Source organism: Pogona vitticeps, chromosome 2 (genome assembly GCF_051106095.1).
Source record: "Pogona vitticeps strain Pit_001003342236 chromosome 2, PviZW2.1, whole genome shotgun sequence".
NCBI lineage: Eukaryota > Metazoa > Chordata > Lepidosauria > Squamata > Agamidae > Pogona > Pogona vitticeps.
Window position 1 is genome coordinate 236,312,948 of NC_135784.1, and position 15,541 is coordinate 236,328,488.

Sequence of the window (15,541 nt, forward strand, 5' to 3'; positions counted from 1 at the left end):
CTGAAGATGGAAGCTGCACTACATCCTCTCCCTTAGCCATAGGGACTTTCACCAGGATCCCAATCCAGGGATTTGGCTCCAGACAGTACACTATCTCTCTGGTGGCGCAAAAGGTGTGGTTCAGATCATCCTCTGCCTCCTCCCTTCCCCTTTCATCTTATTTGTTTCTGGTGAGCTGTCAAACCCTTCTTCCTCTTCTTCCTCTTCCTTTATCATCTGCCTCAGTCAGTCAGCCTTGGCCCCTGGCTCTTTCTCAGGTATGTCTTATCCTCTCTCCATGGAAAATTATTGAGGTAGGACTGGTAAAACTACCCCTTAAATTTTAAGTTTATCACTTGCCTTTAAAGCCCTATTAGAGTAAGTTCCTTCCAACACATAACACATAGCTGATTTCAACACATAACATATAGTTGATTTCATTAAACTGTGGTCTATGTTTTCACTTCTAAACAATTCTAACACTATTACACCTCTTTTAACAAACCATTCTCTTCTGATTTTGGAAGCTAAGCAGGGTTGGCAAACCACCAGAGAATAACAAGGATTATGAGGCAAAGCTGAAAGCCCTACTTGAAATCCTGACAAGCTACTGCCCATCAATGTTTCTAATACAAGAGCCTCGTGGCGCAGTGGTTAAACTGCTATACTGCAGCCAAAACTGTGCTCATGACCTGGGGTTCAAATCCCAGGTAGCCGGCTCAAGGTTGACTCAGCCTTCTATCCTTCCGAGGTCGGTAAAATTAGTACCCAGCTTGCTGGGGGGGGGCAATGTGTAGCCTGCATAATTAACTTGTAAACTGCCCAGAGAGCACTTGAGGCCCTATGGGGCAGTATATAAGCCGCACGCTTTGCTTTACTAGGCAAGATGGACCAATGATCTGAGTCAGTATGAAGCAAATCTGCATCTTCCTCTAATCCTAATGACTTTTGTTAAAGCAAATGAATCAACATTTTAAGTCTTTGGGGTTTAGGAGTTGCCTGTGAAAGGCTTTGGATATGCTGTGTGTGGAGATACTGTAATACATAGGGATACTAAAATAATTAGGGAGGAACAACTTCTGTTACTGCTTACTGTATATCAGTGGTTCTCAAACTAGGGTCCCCAAATGTTCTTAGAATGCAATTTCAAGAAGCCTTGAAAGTGGCAAAAGCAGTGTGATGCTCTGAGGTGCAGTGGCATCCCTCATACTAAATTTGTCCCCACTATTTCTTAAGATAAATCGCTTTTTTGGACAATCAAAATCATTGTTTGTTTTTAATTTAAAATATTTCTTTGCTAAGCTTTTTTGTTTAATTTTAAATTGTGAACTGAAATTTGTAGTTAATTCGTTTGTTAAAAGAAAGTTGAATTACAGTAAAAAAAAAGAGATGTGGAGTCACTATGGTTTCTCAGAAATGGAAAACATTGTATGCTGCTAACTATTGAGCACCCCTATTCTAGATGCAACATTATCCTTATCAGGGCTGGTATTTAAATACAAGATTGCCCTTGATAAAAAGATATGTAAAACTACTGGAACTGATTACCTACAACTATTTTGCATGTTTCTGGCCTCAGTCTTGAGAAGAGGTGCAGTGCCTGGCCACAGAGGCTGGCAAAACATCTCTCTCTCTCTCTCTCTCTCTCTCTCTCTCTCTCTCTCTCTGTCTCTCATTGATTCTATGCTGCCAACACAACCATGTTTTGTTCTGTTCATTTCACTCTTGGGGAGGCTCCAGGGATTGAGCACAGTGGGGGGGTAGAATATGAAAGATTTCTTTCTTGAATATCCCCCTCCACTAATGAGGGTGACCAGTCCCGCTGATGAATGGAGCTGAAGTAGCAGTTACCAGTTATAAGTCTTTGCTTGATTGGCATAGAGCATGACGCCAGGGGCTACTTCTGACAGTGGAAGAGGTCATTGCACCTCACTAGGTAGATACCGCCCGCCTTAAGCTGGGCAGCCCCCAGCAAGTAAGTTGCTAGCTCATCACAGTCTCTTAACCTCACAGGGTGCGTGGGGTTTAGGGTGAAAGCCGACAAGCAGATTGATAACCGTGCACCATGCAACATTCGTAAGAAAACTTCTGCCCTAAAGCTGGGCACCTGGAATGTACGGACAATGACCCCTGGCTTTTCTGACTACGGCTTTCCTGACGACCTGCAGGAACTAGATGATGTGTGCAAGACAGCTGTCATTGACATGGAACTGAGTAGACTGCAGATGGACATTGTTGCCCTGCTAGAGACATTGCCAAACTCAGGATCTGTCAAAGAAAAAAAACTTCTCATTCTTCTGGCAGGGAAAACCATTGAATGAGACCAGGGAATATGGACACTCCAGCTTCTCATACAGTGTCAAATAATTTAGCTTAGCATAATTTAATAACATTTACTTCTGAGAAGAATTTAATGACATTTACTTCTGAGCAGATGTGCACAATATGCACTGCTAATCACTGTGTATCTTTTGTGAAACTGAAATATAATGCACAGTGTTGTTTGAATGCAAATAATAGAAGCTGTTAACCTCTTGTATAAGGTACTAAGGTTGAGTTTAATTTTGCATGCCATGCTACAATAAACCATTGAAAATAACTTTATTCATTGTGACTAAGCTCAATGGTAAAACTCATTTAACCGTTTTGGATTTTTGCTTGTTGCTTGAAATGTCATTGCTATCCTTGGAGGCAAATAGTTTTTTGACATTCTCAAGCTTTCAGTATTTTTTTTTTGAAAAATATTTTGCCTATTCAGTAATAAAACGCATTACAAGTGGCTGCAAGTTATGAGAGGCAGCTGAAGCATGTTTTGACTCTTGAAGTGATACTCTCAGTTATGTACTTTCCTTTTTTCCCCATCTAGATCACGACAGACCTAAGGCAACGCTGTACAGACAGCCACACAGGAACCTCAGCATCTGCACCTATGGCTGCAGGAATTATAGCACTGGCACTGGAGGCAAAGTAAGATATGACTTATTCTCTTAATAAAAATTATTATTTTTAACCATAGTCCCACCTTCCTCTGCCTTGGTGGGTTTGACCCTGCAGGGTTTGGGATATGACTCTATATATTACTTCTCCATAAATTCAATGAGGATGTTTAGTAAGCTACAGTGAAAACAAGCTTAGTTGCAACTAACCTATTCTGTCAGTCTTGGAAGAGTGGGGGTTGAACCTCTGATCCAGTGTCTTGAACTTGTCAAACTGTTGCTGCTGAAAAGGAACGGTGGAAATAAGATTATGTAAAAGACATAAGGAACTGAATAAAATACAGCAGGAGATTGTAGTTGAAAATCTGATACTCCTAAATAGATTAATCCTGCTTTATAACTAGATGGTTGGCTGGTAAAGATATTTGCTTGTGTTGTGAGTTGGAGCCCCAGACTGCAGAGCAGGGGCGAGACTTTTGAATTCATACCATGCCTTGTGGGAGAGGAGCCAGCCAAGATCACCTAGAATGTGCATGGGTGATGAGATTACATATATGCCATGCCATGTGTGTGTACTTGGGCATACTGTGTGATCCCAGCATTTCATCAGAAGGAAACTCTAATAAATCATGTACATATGCTCTGCATCTAGACAAGCCTAGGACAGTCACCGGTAACTTGGAATTAGCCTGACAATATACAAATGTTATAAAGGTATTATCACAACATGGATTTTGGAATTTTAGTGAAGCTTGTAAACCTCTATTAAAATAATTTGTAATTTTTGTATTGATTTGTGTGGGTGAAGGATGCCATTCTTAGTATTTAAAATCTATTCATTTCTCTCCATCCAGATTCAGTGTGTAGAAAAGATTGCTCCATTGAATATAAGTTTTTTTTATAGAATACAGAGATCTGCAATAAATTCATTGCATGTCCACACATGATGAATCCCAGATCTATAACCTAAACAGATATAAAACAAAACACATATTTAAGTCAGTACTCACATTGTATGATAGAAGAACTGTGTTTCTTCTCATCAGTGATATTGGTGGCATCATCTAGTAGGTATTTGGAACAGATTCTGTAGCAGCAGAAATACTAACAAGTGGGAAATCCATTTCACTGGCTCCACTAAAATACACTTGGATTACTCAATACACTGTAAGGAAGTTGCATCCTGAAAGGAATACCGTATATCTTGCATTTCTGCAACAGAGCAGTCTCAGGGCCAAAAGCTTGATGCTAACATTTCTGTTTCATATATTATATTTATATTTGTGTTTGAAGAATTTTGAGTTGTCTCCTCCACCCTTGAATATTATTTGAGGTATATTGATGACACTTTTGTTATCTAGACACATAGAAAAGAAACCCTGGAGAAATTCCACCAGAACTTCAATAACCTACCATCTTAACATCAACCTCAGTCTGAACCAATCTACACAATAGGTATATTTTCTGGACCACTGTAAAGCTACAACATAGTAATTTTAACACCATGCTGAATCAAAAACCCAACAACCAACATGCATACTTGATTGCCTCTAGCTTCCATCCACAAAATCTACAGCCAGCCTGTTAAGAATAACCACATCTGTTCAGACCCACAAGATAGAGACTCCAAACTCATAGATCTCCAAAGGCATTTCTCAGACTACAATACCCATCTAATATGGTTAAATTTACTGGGCAAGACGAATATCCAGAAACAACCTACTGCAATACAGACCCAGAAAAGAAAATGGTGGAACTCTACTAGTTGTCACCTTCAGTCCACAGTTGAAACCACTCACACTCATAATAAACTATCTTGAACCCATTCTTGACAAGAATATTTCACTCTCCCAAGCCCTTGGTGGCAGGCTTACAGACATCCCCCAATCCAAATCTCAATCAATCTATACAACACTGATACAGATATGGAAACTGAATCCTAATAGAGACACAGATTCCAGCTCTATCCCCACATCTCATATAACAACTCAGTTACAGGACCCAACAATGTCACATCAGTGGTGTATTTATTTGTTACTTTGCTAGTGTAATCTGTGCCATCCTTTGCCAACAGTGCCTTTCTGCACCCTACTAAGGACAAACAGGACAATCCCCATGCAGAACAATTAATGGACATAAATTTGACACTGTGTGTATCAACACATACAAAAAGCTGTTTCAGAATATTTCAGTCTACCTGGGCACTCTTTAATGACCTGAAAGTCACAATGTGTGTGGTGGTGGTGTTAGAAATGCTTCAAAATGAGGTTTGAAAGAGAAACAGTTGAGATAAGGTACAGTGGTGCCCCGCTTGACGATTACCCCACTCCATGACGAAATCGCTTCACAATGAGGTTTTTGCGATCGCTATTGCAATCGCAAAATGATGATTGAATGGGGAAAATCCGTTTTACGACTGTCGGTTCCCTGCTTCGGGAACCAATTCTTCGCATTATGACAATCAAAAACAGCTGATCGTCGGGTTTCAGAATTGCCACCCGCTGTTTTCCGGACCTATTTCCGGAAGACAGCGACCAAAAATGGCTTCCCCTATGGAGGATCTTCGCTGGACAATGAGGTATTTCGCCCATTGGAACACATTGAACCGGTTTTCAATGCATTTCAATTGTTTTTTCTTCTTCTGCTTGACGACGGTATCGCTTAACAGCAATTTTAATGGAACAGATTATCGTCATCAAGCGTGGCACCACTGTATATACATATGGAGCAGACTCACTTAAAGGACTGAATATCAATAAGAGTTCTGAATTCATTACCAAATGTGAAATCCTACATTGATTCCAACAGTTTGCCATTTATGTCAGCTATGCTATTGTTACCGTGCAGACTGACAATTGACACTATTCACAACCTGATAGCCTATTCTGTTACTAATAAACTACTGCCACTTTTGTCCATTATCTATATCCCCACCTGGTCATAAGGGCATATGTAAAAATGACAGTCATATAGTCTCACTCTTATATCTGAGGAGATGATCCACAAAGACGCACATTAAAATGTAGCTATTCATCTTTAAGGTGCCACAGCATTTTTGTCTCTATTTTGTTTGTCTGATAAACTCTCATAAGGAGAATCCTTATTATCATAAAGGTAGCTATCATAAAAACAGTAAGAAGGAAACCTTGGCTTTGGGTGTGACAGGAGAAAAGGCAATGAAACAAGTTTATCACTTACTGGCTAACAAAGTAGGCATCCTTCAGTCTCGAGAGACTATAACGTGCTCTGAATAGAGGTCTTGGAACAGCATATAATGTGTCTGAGAAGGCCAATTCAAGAGTGACAATCCCTTCCACACTGGACAAATACAATCTGTCTCCTGTCTAGCACCTTGATTTTGCTGCTTCCAGGACTGCCTCTTTGCCTTGGCCTGCTGGACAAGGGTCTCTTCAAATTGGGAGAGGCCATGATGCACTGCCTGCCTCCAGGCTGAACGCTCAGACGTCAGGGTTTCTCATCTGTTGAGGTCCATTCTTAAGGCCTTCAGATCCTGCTTGCAGATATCCTTGTATCACAGCTCTGGTCTCCCTCTGGGGCGATTTCCCTGCACTAATTCTCCATACAGGAGAGCTTTCGGAATCCGACCGTCAGCCATTCTCACGACATGCCCAAGCCAATGTAGACGTCGCTGATTAAATAATGTATGCATACTAAAAATTCCAGCTCATTCTAGGACTACTCTATTTGGAACTTTGTTCTGCCAAGTGATACCAAGAATCTGTTGGAGGCAACACATATGGAATGTGTTCAGCTTCCTCTCCTACCGTGCACAAAAGGTCCAGGACTCACTGCAGTACAGAAGTGTACTCAGGACACAGGCTCTATAGACCTGGTTCTTGGTATATGCTGTCAGATTCTTATTAAGCCATATTCTCTTCATGAGTCTAGGGAACATGGTAGCTGCTTTGCCATGCTAAAGCAGCCACCATGTTCTTAATAGCTATAGTGACATAAATACACCTTAATACTGTATACAACTAGGGCTGAAAATAGCATGTCTGAGTAAGGATGAATAAGACAAACATCATACATGCAAATGAGAATAAAAGTAATGAGTCACACCTGACACATCACATTTTTTGCCTCTAACTTTCTAGTATTGTTATATAGTTTCAATTTAGTTGGAACATTTTCACTCCAACTAACTAAACGTGTTGCACTGCAACAGGTGATTTCCTAGGTCTGAGCAGAATACTCTGGCATACATAGTGATTGTGTATTGTGAAAAATAATGGGACCCATTCCTTATCTATATTGGCAAGGAACTGTGGCTGTGGCAGTTGGAAAGCATACTAATGTGTTGATTTTCCATAGAAGAAAAGAAATGTTGGCTTCATCAGTTGTAAATTACATTTGGAGTGTTCATTAAATTAGAGCAGTTGTTACCAACCTTTCTCAAGTTGTGTGACCCTTGTTTATAATAGCCAAGTAACCTGAGATCTTCCCGCCATGTTTGCATAAAAAGGCATTTTTAATGGGGTAGAGTCATCCCTTCTCAGAAGTTAGAGGCTGCTTTCTCCCCAAAGGGCCAGTTTCTCATACATACAAATACATGCTGACTTTAATATCCCACTCTGTAAGGTCAAGGACGTAATTACTTCATAAGGGCTACAACACATATAAGGCGGTTCATGACCCCCGAGAAAACACTTCCCCCAGGTTTGGAAACACTGAATTAGAGTCTGAATTTTGGATGAATCATTTGATTTGGATTTATGTTAAAGGCAGCAAATACTGGAAGATGTTTGGTTCGCCTTGGAATAATGGATAACTTGTGTAACAGCGAGACAACTATCTTATGTTCAGTTTGTGACTTTTCAAGGTGAAGTTTTGTGGAAACTATAGAGGGCAAAAATGTTTTGTTGGAAGAACAAAATGTTTTGTCTTATCTCATTACAATTTTGTTTTATTTTTTAGAGTGAGCTTTTTGTAAATTAAATTGCACAGGAAAAAATTTGTAACATTAAGGGTCTTGAAGAGTTAATAATGTGAACTAAGCAAAAAATAAAATGCTATTAAGACCCTGTACAGCCTTTCCTAGGATTAAGTTGCAATGAATTCCACTGAACATATTTCTGAGTTGATGTAAATGAGATTGCCATATTAGCCATCTATGTTTTCTTCTCGATACAGAGACCAGTTCACATTGCTGTGAAAGTCTATATCACACTTTCCAAGCAGGAACAAAAGATAAAATACATTTAGTACTTTGCACACACACAAAAAATTGTTCATTAGGAACACCTGCCATTGTGAACATTCTCCATATTACCACAGTTCAGTGGATCATTGGTGAGCAACAGAGGAGCATCTAGCAGCTTCTTCATCCTAATTTTCACTACTACCAAGTATCTGCAGCTCGCACCCATTTCCTTCTTTGAAACTGTTCACTGGGAAGTAAATCATTATTTAAAAAACACAAAACACTATTTGGGACTAAAAGCTGAAGTGGGAAAATTGCATTAATATGGAAATTGGCCCCCCTGGAGGCTCATTGCCCATTGTTAGACCTTTTTAGAGAGGGGTGGGTACCATGGGCTGCTTGTTTCACATGGGAGGTTTTGGAGGACAACATGACACCTGTGGGGTGCACAATTATCAGCTCTGTATTAAATGTTCCAGGCTGAAGTACTATACATGTATCTCAGATCAAGCCCCATTGGAATTGCATCTCATAAATATGCTTGGGACTGTTTCCACTCCATTTTGGGACTTTATAAGTGTGGATGCCTAAGGCCAAAGCACTTTTTGTTTTGTCTGCTTACATTTCCAGTGTAGCACTGTACATTATTTCATACAATGGGCAGAATTTTGCTGATGACATGGAGAGCCTAATGTTCTACAGGTGTAGTGCTCCATTCATTCTCTGGCTTATACTTCTGTCAGCCAGAGGCTGAATCATTAAAAGCAACTGACCTGCTTGTTTAGCGGGACAGAGAACATTCCCTTGCACAAACCACAAGGAAAGAGGAACAACAATATCATTGCAAATGCACTAAACCAAAGAGGGTTTGAGACTATATCCTTTTTTTCTCTTGGTCTGCTTATCTTGGTCCAATTCACGTCCTAAGAACTTTCCTCTTCCATCCATGTTTCTCATATAAATAAAATAAACAGAATCTTAAGAGAGGTATCACCAATAGTTTAGATATTTATTTTTTAAAAACTCTGAATATAATTACAGTGGTGCCTCACAAGACGAACGCCTCGCCGGACGAAAAACCTGCAAGAGGAAAGTGTTTTGTGATTGTGTTGGTGACTCCCAAGACGGCTTCTTCTATGGCCGTGCTTTGCAAGATGATTTTTTTCCCGGAAGACCAATGCCTTACAAGACAAAAATAATTCATTTGTCTTGCAAGGTTTCCCATAGGAATGCATTGCAATGCATTCCTATGGGAAACCACTTTTTGCAAGATGAAAATTTCGCAAGACGGTGCTACTCGCAGAACGAATTACTTTCGACTTGCAAGGCACCACTGTATTCTATTTGGGATGTGTTACTGGATTAGATCAAGTGTATTTGCAAGTCAGTATGCAAATGAAGTTTATTTGACAATTGAACTGAGCCTATTGAATTTGTAAAAATAGGAACCCATCACTAAGTCAGAACCAAGGATGAATACAAGAAAGGTGAAAGGACTCTTCTTTTTGCCTTCTACCTTTGCCTTTTATCTGGAATGAATTCCTAATTTCTCTTCCCCACAATACTTTCATCTCTCTCTCTTTCTTCCTTCACCAACTGTTTTATGCCTTCTTCTTCATTAAAGAAAGAATCCTTTGAAGTGGAACATTGGGATCTGAGGATAATCCTTACTGGGTGTCTATCCTCAGGCCCCCAATTCCTCATCTCCTTGCTTTCATTCTGATGGCAAAAAGTTTTCTTTTGAGATCGAAACTATCAATTTGTAGGAATCAGGAGTTGTGTGTCTTCAGATTGAGTTCCAAATAGTGGTAAGACACATGTCAGCATAACTAAGAGTCATTATTATATGAGTACTGTATTCCACAAGCAGATATATTACAATCAATACAAATGAATGCTTGTTTCATTATTTATACTTTTGAAATTGTCTGTGAAGTAGCCTATGTATAAAAATAGAACTTGCATAAATTAGAAACAGTCTCAAAAACATCACATATGATGCAAAATAGCACAACGACATCCAAGTTGGATGTCCATTGTCATAGTGTGGCAACTATTAAAAATGAGTTATAATTCTGTCATTGATTCCATTTTCCAAAAGTGAGAGACTATGTTCATTTTCTCTTTCCCATCTCTCTCCAATTTTCTCCAGATGTTATTCTTGAAAACATAGTGTACTAATTATTTACACCTTCTGCTTCCAGATTTTCATGTGTACTTTCTTTAGAAATGCTTTTGAAAATATTTAAAGTGAGGGATTTCCCATGGAATCTCTGGCATTTTTGCCATTACCTAGCTAACAAATCACTCCATTCCATATTTCAGGATTCCTCCCTGCTCCTTCTCACTCTGTTTATACTACTGTAAATGGTTTCTAGGTTGCGTGATTGAAACTAAAGGAAGCAAATGTTGGCAATATAGTCGGAGATTATTTTTAGTGAGAAGCTTGTTTAGTTTCTGAAATGCAACAATTTATCTATCAGAACTGGTTCCCAGTGTTAATACATTTTTCTGCCTTCAGAAGGCTTAGCAAGAGGTTAATAACTATGTATTGGAAGGCTGATTACTAATTAAATTAACATTAATTGATTTTTGTCTGGAGTTAATAACTATGTTGACAACCTAGCTAGTGTGATGAGCTACCAAACTATGGAAAGAATTCTGTATTTCTGTATTAGGGAGTAAGAAAAAGAAATGAATTTAGACATGGTTTACATTTCTCCTTCTGCAAGTTTTTTATGACTTTCTTAAGGCTCAAAAGAGCTAAAAACAACAACAGTACAAGAGATATAACAGGGTCTGACATCCTGGAAACACAATGTAAATGGAACATTATTGAAAATCTTCCTCTTTTCAGTCTTTCACACGTTTAGCTAAATGTTCTCCTTTATTCACTGATCTTTCCACAAATGCACCAATTAAGACAAAGCCACATTTATCTTTGTGGCTTTCACCCTTATTATGTTAAATAAGTCATGCATTATTCATGTTTTATGCTGATGTGGTTATGGAAACATCTGTAATCAATAAACCTGTTTTATTCAAAAGTCAATGATGAATGGACCTTTGTCTTTCCTAAGTAAAGTACGTTGATAAAGAAATCAACTGGTGGCAGCGTGTGGAAAGGTGTTTGTGGGGTTTTTTTGTTTGCCTTTGTTAGCTCTCTGTTTTGGGGAGATAAACAGGGGCCACAAAGGGGCAAACGTCACAATTGGTGTCCAGCAGCAGGATATGAAGCAATCTAGTAAAGCCTGAGTTTAAAGTGATTTTTTTTCTGAGTAAAGGGTACATTTTAGACAGAGGTCTATGGTGAAGAAATTGGTTACCTGCTAGAGCTTTTGGGAAAAGCTTAGTGGCAGGGCTTCTGATCCCAGATCTGGGGGACTAAGATAGGGAACGACTCTGAAGAAAAAAAATCCTGTTTTTACCTCAGGATTTGAGGCCTAGCTTTTTTAAATCAGTATAAACACACTCGAGGCTAAGTAATTCAAATAAAAATGCCACCCAAAAGAACTAAAAAGCTAGTAATGGAGGAAACTGATTCTCAAGACGCACAAAGTTTATTACCTCAAGAAATGGAGGGAAATGGAGACCTTTTAACTCCAAAGGAACAGTTGGAGACTGAGGAGGGTGCCTCAGAGGATCAAAGGGATCTAAACTTCCATGGTTTTGAAAAATAGAAATTGGAACAGGAATTCAAGCTAAGACTAAAGGAATTAGAGATTAAGGAGAGAGAAAAAGCCAGGGCTGCGGAAAATCTAAGGAGCTACAGCCCAGCGAACTACAGCTCAGGGCTGAGCAGGAGGCCAGACAAAAGGAAATAGATTTTGAAATGGAGAAAGAAAGGGCCAGAGAAAAAGAGAGAGCTGAGGCAGACAAATAGAATTAAGACAAAGAGAAATGGAATTTCAAATACAGATGAAACAATTAGATTTACCTTCTCAAAATAACAATAACAACAGCACTACTGAGGGAAATCTCTCAAAGAAGTTTCCCCAATATAGAAAAGGTGACTGCCCAGAATCTTTCTTCATTTCCTTTGAACGTGCTTGCTGGGAATTTAATGTGAAGGATGATGAAAGGATGATGATTTTGAGATCCCAAATAAGTGGAGATTTAGCTGAGCTGTATTTACAGATGCCTCTGGAGCAGGCTAGAGATTTTGAGGCCTATAGAAAAACGGTTTATTGTAGATTTGGTATTAATGCAGAACACCTGAAGTGAAAATTTTGTTCTCTTATCAAAAAGCCTGAGGAATCTTATTCCTAGTTGGGAGCTAAATTAGTTCAATGTCTGGAGAAATGGATGGAACATGAAAATGTCGCTTCTCTAGAACAGATGAAAAATGTGATTGGGTTGGAACAATTTTATTCTACCTTGCCTGGGGAATTGTGTTATTTAGTTCAGGACAAAAATCCTAAAAATCTATTAGAAGCAGGTGAAACAGCTGATTACATTGGGGAGATCCAAAACCACAGGTTCTCTGAGGTAAATTTTAGCAACTAGAACTGGGACAACAATAATGAATTCTTTAATAAAAAATACCTCCTCAAAACAGCAGGAAAAGAAGGGCAGGGTAGTACTTCACCTAACTTAGCACAGCCTAGTTCTCAGACCCAAATGAGCCATGAGGAAAAGGTAAAGTTGAACAGATTTCCTCAGAGTGAGCAAAGAAAACAGTGCTATAACTGTGGGGAGTTCGGTCACTTACAATTCAATTGTTTGAAAACTAAACTTAGGAATGAGAAGGATGATATTCAGCCCAAGAAGATTTACTGTTTAAAACCAGCTGAAGCCTTTGAGAGAAGCAGTAACCAAGATTCTGTCTCCATGGCAACTGACACAACAGAAAATTCTGATCTGCCACTAGCCCAGGTCATTTATTGTTTTCTAGTAAAGGCAGAAGATATTTTAGTTCATAACCCTGGTGAGAGGATTCTTATTAATGAAAAGTCTTATGTTGGAGTAGTTGATACTTGTTCTAACATAACCCAGTGTCATTATGATGTGATTCCTAAAGAACAAATTCTCCCAAACCAGACTGTTATCATCAAGGGAATAAGTTCTACTCCAGTGATTTTACCCATGGTTAAAGTGAAAAAAAAACTATAGAGATTGGGTTGGAATTCGGGATGTGGCAGTCTCTGATCAAATTCCCACACCTTGTTTAATTGGGCTAGATCTCACTAAGCATGTGCAGAGTGTTTTTGAAGTAACAGCTTCCCTGGGAGAGCAGTTAACAAACCCTGAAGGAAAAATGGATTCCCTAACCTCTGAATCTATCCAGGGATGCCCCAAGTTAGAAAAGAATCATAAGGTAACCAAAATGAATGAGGAGGTTATGTTGAAAATCCCTAATAATCCTTCCTGTATTGAGGAACAGATGTAAGAGAGCACTTTGAATGATTGTACTAAAAAAGCTAGAGAGAATCCCATTCTTATGATCCCTGAACACCCAAAGAGATCTATGACTGATAAGGACCTGACAGATAGAGCAGGTTTACATTTGATAGAGCATGTTAAGAGTGCTTTTACACTTACATACTCACAAGGGGGGCAGGAATCACCCACTGCAGCAGAAATGGTTACAGCAGCAAAAGGAAGCCTGGAGGGAGAAAGTCTCTTGAAACTGACCTCATGCTTTTGATAACCCCAAATAAAACTAGTTTGGCTCAATAGCAGAAGGAGGAAATTAGTTTGGGAGGTTGCTTTGAAGCAACCGCCAGTACACCCACTTTATTATCTCCTGAATGCCCTGAAAGGTCTTGCCTGGATAAGGAGCTTTTATGTAGGAAAAAGTCCTTGGAAGTGGCAGAGCCAACCTTGGGAAGTACTCCTGAAAAAGAGAAAGTCTGGTATGAGGCCCAGGAAAGAATTTTCTGTCCTGAGGACCCAGTAGTAGAACTGAGCACTATAGAGGGGAGAAAATTGCTTTTGGCAGGGGCGGAACAAATATTCCTTAAATCCTTGCAAGGCAACCCCCTATCTAGCATATCACTGAATGAAGAAATAGATTCAGATAACATACTCGGTGCATCTAAAACAAGCCAATCATTGATTGCACCTAGGAGAAACTTGCATGAGACTATTAAAATGACCCACGATAGTGGTCCCCCACTTAGGAAAAACCTTTCAATGAGAATACCTGTGAGTGAATGTGTGAGTGAGGGGGAAGGCGTAAGCCCTGACATCTTGAAGAGGGATGCATCCAGAGATGTTCGGGAGGAGGAGAGGGAACCACCTACCCTTTCCCCAGCTGAGAAGGTGAAGCCCCGTGCCAGAAAGAAATCAGGCTTCACTAAGAAACGGCCAGCAGAGGACATCCAGTGGACATCAAAGGGCCCAATGACCTCCAGTCGATGGAAGAGAACATGGAAGAAGGAGCCAGTGATCATCACATGGACCCCTGAGTGCCAGCAGACGTGTGTCCAGCTGAAGGAGGCAGTAACGTCTGGACCATTCCACTGCGCACCTTACTACAATGGGAAGGTGAAAGACTTGGACTTGTAAACCATGGAGTAAAAGAGATGCAGAATGTTCCTCTAAAGCCAAATGACTGATGGGGGGATAAACAAAATTAGTAAGATATAATAAATCTTCTGTTGGTAAATAGTGATGAAAATTTGAATGTTGATGAGCTGAAACATGGAGAATGATTCAAGGACTTCTAAAACAAACTGAAATGGACTATTGATATACGGGTTAATTATCTATGTAAAAGTTTCCTGATTGTGGTATATTTCTGTAAAGTTGAAAATGTTAAATGTAGTAAGTCTAAATGATAAGGTAAAGTATATTATTGAATTGTAGTGGAATGTTTAGTGTAAAAAGGTATTGTGATTGTTATAGTAAATGTGGTATCACTTACAGAATTGTGCCAGATGGTAAGTAGAGTTTCATGCAATTGTGTCTGTTTGTTTAGGAGGGAAAATGTGTTTCCCCTCCCAAACAAACATATTTAAGAGGGGAGGTATGTGGCGTTCACCCTTATTATATTAAATAAGTCATGCGTTATTCATGTTTTATGCTGATGTGGTTGAGAGGTGGGGTCACTAGAGATGTTAAAAGGTGGAGCCAGAGAGGAGGAGCTAGTTTACAGTCTGGATCTGAGAAGGGAGGGGGGTTAGTTTGAGAATCTGAGGAGTGATTAATCAGAGGAGTGAACAGTAACCTGTAAGATAATATAGAAGATTGTTATTGATGCTTGATGAACCTGAAGAAGATACTTACGAATTATTATAGAAACATCTGTAATCTATAAACCTGTTTTATATAAATAGACCTTTGTCTTTCTTAAGAAAATTACGTTGATAAAGAAATCAACTGGTGGCAGCATGTGGAAAGGTATTGGGTGTTGTTGTTTTGTTTGCCTTTGTTAGCTCTCTGTTTTGGGGAGACAAACAGGGGCCACAAAGGGGTCACAATCTTACTACCCTGAGCACAACATATGTCATCTGTTTCT

The 15,541-nt window shown here is 39.4% G+C and overlaps 1 protein-coding gene across 2 annotated transcripts in view; it reads left to right on the forward strand.

Annotated features, from left to right (window-relative positions):
* PCSK5 (proprotein convertase subtilisin/kexin type 5) overlaps positions 1 to 15,541 on the forward strand; it is a 357,644-nt gene that overhangs the window by 187,168 nt on the left and 154,935 nt on the right. For both annotated transcript variants that reach the window (XM_020787785.3, XM_020787784.3), the window contains exon 9: positions 2,846 to 2,946. In XM_020787785.3, the coding sequence (XP_020643444.3) occupies positions 2,846 to 2,946 (101 nt within the window). The remainder of the gene's footprint in view (positions 1 to 2,845; positions 2,947 to 15,541) is intronic.